The 4645-nt window shown below is 39.3% G+C and overlaps 1 protein-coding gene across 1 annotated transcript; it reads left to right on the forward strand.

Annotated features, from left to right (window-relative positions):
* Nucleotides 1-1317: 1317 nt before the first annotated feature.
* On the forward strand, nt 1318-4353 carry LOC115991517 (F-box protein CPR1-like). Its single transcript, XM_031115265.1, has 3 exons — nt 1318-3496; nt 3712-3787; nt 4033-4353. Exons 1-2 carry the CDS (start codon nt 2118-2120, stop codon nt 3749-3751), a joined length of 1419 nt encoding a protein of 472 aa, XP_030971125.1. The 5' UTR covers nt 1318-2117; the 3' UTR covers nt 3752-3787; nt 4033-4353.
* The last annotated feature ends 292 nt before the right edge of the window (nt 4354-4645 follow it).

Consider the following 4645-nt stretch of genomic DNA (forward strand, 5'->3'; position numbering starts at 1 on the left):
AGCAAGTTGGGTCATGAACTCATGGCGTGGATTCCGACAAGGTTAATCACGGACTCACGACAGAGGTGAGTGGGTTTTGATTTTGGTGGTCGGCATGGATTGTGCATAGTTGATGGGTCTTATGGCGATCGACCTGAGGTGGAGATTTGTTGATGGGTTGTTCATGGGTTTAGCTAGGTTTCGGGTTTGATGGGTCATGGGTTGTTCGTGGGTGTAGCGGTGGAGATCGGCGAGGTCGTGTGTGGTGGTCGGCGTGAATCATGGCAAGATTGTGCGTGGTGGTTCCAACGGGCTTCGTGTAGCGGTGGAGATCTGTGGGTTGCTATGAGTTGTGGTTGATCAATGGGTTTGCAGAAGATCCATGGGTTGCTGTGAGTTGTGGTTGATTAGTGAGTTTGCTTGTGGTTGAATGAGCGTGCTTTCTGTGAGAGAGAAGTGAGAATATTTTTTATATTATTTTAATGTGTAGTATGGTGAAATAAAATTTGGGATATTAGGTGTGTTGTAAAATGGTATGATATAAATGATCGAGTAGCTTTTGAAATGATAAAATAGAATTTTTTGTAAATTTCAAATGTGAATGCTCTTAGCATTTCTCTAGTATTTATTAGGCAAACCTGAGGGACTAATAGTGTAGTTTTGCCATTATTTTTTCTTAAAAAAAAGGGAAAACAATTGAGTGTAGTTAAAGAACGTTCACGCGGTTATTTTATATATATATATATATATATATATATATATATAATTCAAGTAAAATGTCAAGGTCCCATTAAAAAAAATGTAAAATGTCAAGGAAGAGAAGAAAAATAACATAATTATTGGGCTGTTTGGATTTGGGTGTTTCCATCACTCATCATCCAATTTTTATCACTAAAAAATAGTGGGATCTATAGAGATGCAGCCTATTTGGATTTGTTTTCAAATTTTATTTCTATCACTCAATTTTCACATTTTTTAGTAATGAGTCAGCAAAAACATTTTTTTAGTAATAAGTCAGCAAAATTAAAAACAATTTTGGGGTGTTTTTGAGTTATTTAACATTTTTATAAATAGATTTTACTGATGTATGTTCTAAAGGCGCATATTAATTTTTATTTTTAAAAAAAATTTTCTCAAAAATTAAAAAAATAATAACAAAATTTTCAATTCTTAAAAAAATATTTTTAAAAATAGAAAATTTAATTTATAGCGATACATTAACCGGATTCTTTATAAATACACGCATAGAAAGAACCCATGGATAAAGGATTGTCACATCAGGCACTACTTTTCACAACCCCACCAACGACTCTAGTGACACACACACCCTTCAAACCAAAAACAATCACTTTTCTCTTAGCACACAGAGGACATCTCAGACCATTACTTCACCTTCTTTGTGGCAGTGTTTAGCCTGCTTCTTGTCCTGTAGCCTAGACGGATAGGCCTATTGTGGCTCAGGACCCTATTCTTATACTTTTGTACTATTGCCATTTTTAATATATCAATTCTACCTTCTTCAGTCGAAAAAAAAAAGCTCCACGAAGTCTCTCATAGTCTCATCTTTTACTCAACAACTTGTGGAAGCTTTTAAAGGACTTGTTTCAGTTGTTTTCACTAATCTCATCTGAACCGCTCTTGGTCAAGCGAAGAGGAGCTGATCTGAACCGCTTTTGTTTCAGTTGTGGCTGATCTGTTCAAACAGGTTTTTCTTAAAAAAAATTTCTTTGGTAAAGTAGAGCTGTAAGATCCGATGACACATCTTTACCTTTTACCACCACTGATAAGAAAAAGTAATTATTATTTATAACAAAAATGTAAAAATCAAGCTAGTTCTAGTTAGTGTGTGCCAGAGTGGGAGGAAGAGTAGAGAGTTTTTGGCTTATGGGTTTTGGTCCTTTTCTGTATTTCTGATGGGAGAGAAGATGAAAGTGAAGGAACAGCAGACAGCAGAAAAATGAAAGAACGCGGATAGGGGTTCCGGGGCACTGGTAGCAGAGGTCAGATTGTGGGTCCCAATTTTTTGGGTTTTTGAAGATGAAAACAGAAGCGGGTTTACGTGCCAAACCGGGCTTTGGAATAGGAGTGATTATTTTTTTACACCCAAACAGGCCGAACCCACTCTCATCATTAAAATAATGCAACTCTTTCTTTTTCTCAAAAAAAAAAAAAAATTAATAATGCAACTTTTTCAACGGAAGGTTAGATTTGGAACTTTATTGGTTGTACCTTACCTTACCTCTCCGTCATTCACTCTCCAAGGGACCATGCTGAAACAGCTCACTGCACTTGAGGGCCTTCCTGGAAACCTAAATCCAAACCCTAGATGCGCTCCAATCAACACCTTCACGGACCAACCATCCATGGAGCACCATCCATCCATGGCGGACCTCCCATATGAGGTACTCACATACATACTCTTCAAAGCACCAGTCAAAACCCTCATCAAGCTCCGCTCCGTATCAAAGCCATTGCTGTCTCTAATCGACAGCCCATGCTTCATCCGCCTCCACCTCCGCTACTCCATCGCCACCTCCTCGAACGTCACCGTCATCCTCCGCAGGGAATCGGAGCTCTTCTCCGTAAGCCTCGAGTCCCTAAACGCCGCCGACGAGCTCGCCCACCCTCTCATGTGCTACAGCAACCGGATTCGCGTCCTCGGCTCCGCCAACGGCTTGCTCTGCATCACGAACGTCGCCGAAGACATCGCTTTCTGGAACCCTTCGATCAAGAAGCACAAGGTGTTGCCGTTTTTGCCGGTCGATCGGCCCTGCGACCACGGGATGAGCGTGTGCGGCGCACGTGCGTACGGGTTCGGATACGACTCTGCGCACGACGACTACAAGCTGGTGAGGATTTCGCAGTTCGTTGACTTGGAAAGCGAAGGTTTCGCTTCGGAGGTCAAGGTTTTCAGCTTGAGAGCGAACGAGTGGAGAAGGGTTGAGGAAATGAATTACGTTCTGTGTTACTTGAAGAAAAACGGGACGCTTGCTTGTGGAGCTTTGCATTGGGTTGTGACGAAGAAGTTCAAACTGGACGAGGTTGATCAGATCGTTTCGTTCGATCTGACGGATGAGAATTTTCGCGAATTGCCTCTGCCCAAGTGTTTGGAAGATCAGAGGGTTCAGATTGAGGTTGGGGCTTTAGGGGACTGTGTGTCCGTGACCGCGGATTATCATGACGTTCGCGTTGACGTTTGGGTGATGAAAGAGTATAGAGTGAAAGAGTCTTGGTTTATGTTGTTTAGTATTGCTCGAACTGAAGTGGTCGGATCGTTTAAGTATTTGAGGCCGTTGGCTTATTCGAAGAGCGGCAAGGAGGTCTTGTTGGTTGTGGATAATCAGAGGCTTGTGTGGTATGATTTGAGGAAGAAAAGGGTTAAGAATGTGAAGATTTTGGGTATGCCGGATTTGTTTGAGGCCGAGATTTGTCTTGCGAGCCTCGTTCCGGTTGAGGCTAGTAGAAGAGGGTATGGTAAGAAGCACAATTTGAGTGAAGAGAATCATAAAAAGAAAAGGTAAATTTACATGGGTTTTATTTTTCTAGCATTGATTTTGTTAGGGATAAGTTGGGTTTGGTTCAATCAGAGTAGTTGTGTTTGTAATTCGGTTCACAATTTAATTGTTAGGCCAGTCTTACTTATCCTACCCTGTAGCAATTGATGCTATGATCTGGTATGCACTTTCATGTGACTTTTAGTGTCTCATGTAATTGTCCTTGTTTTATTCTTAGGGATGATTTCTTGTCGGAGGGTTTCAAGTTGGTGTTATAATCAAACAGGATGATGAAACAAAAGCATGAAAAAGAGGTAATTTAGTGAATTTAACTTGTAATTTCCCTTTTGAAGCTTACTATAGTGACTTCTTTTGGTATTAGAATTAGTTGCGTTGCTCTTATTAACTATATCGGCGTTCGGCAATCTACATGTACAAGTTGAGGCAGAATTTTGATGAATTAAGTTTTTACCCTTTTTTACCTTAAAAAATTGCCATCTTTTTTATTCAACATTAATGTCTTGTGAGCCACTTATCTCGGTGCCTTTGTTTTTCTCAGTGTGGAAAGTGAAGGAGAGAGTTTTACTTTAGAGTATTTGAGAATGCTTGAAGATTGAAGGAAGTATAATTAACATGATATGTATCATCTTTCAACACTTTTTCCAGTTTTTTGTGATATGATGTCCACTTGTCTTCAACACCTGGTATAGACCCTTCTGTAAAATGTTGTGAGCGGTGAGCGTAATATGCTTATTACGAGATTATGTTATGTAAAAATTATGTTTGTATCCTGATCAAATTTGCAAGTTTTATGTAATACCTGTTGATTTTGATGCTCAAATTTACTTAAAGAGACTTATCAAAAAAAAATTTACTTAAAGAGACTGAAATTGGATGTTTGAACTACTTTTGTACTTTGTGCTGGGCATAGATTTTAGAAAAGTGTGCATTTATGTGATTTATTTAGCTGGGTTTCTTATCGATGGATCATGAGTGTCGTAGCACTATCTGCTATAAATATGTGATTTCTAAGTTTAATTTTAATTATTCCTTGTTTGGTGGACTTTGATTATTGTGTGTGCTAGGTGGAGGGTGAGGTCATGTTCAAGACCCCTAGAGTGCGTGTGTAATTTACCAATGAAAAAAATTCCATTTATATGCATGTACTGTTT

This window comes from Quercus lobata, chromosome 5, assembly GCF_001633185.2.
Source record: "Quercus lobata isolate SW786 chromosome 5, ValleyOak3.0 Primary Assembly, whole genome shotgun sequence".
Taxonomy (NCBI): Eukaryota; Viridiplantae; Streptophyta; class Magnoliopsida; order Fagales; family Fagaceae; genus Quercus; species Quercus lobata.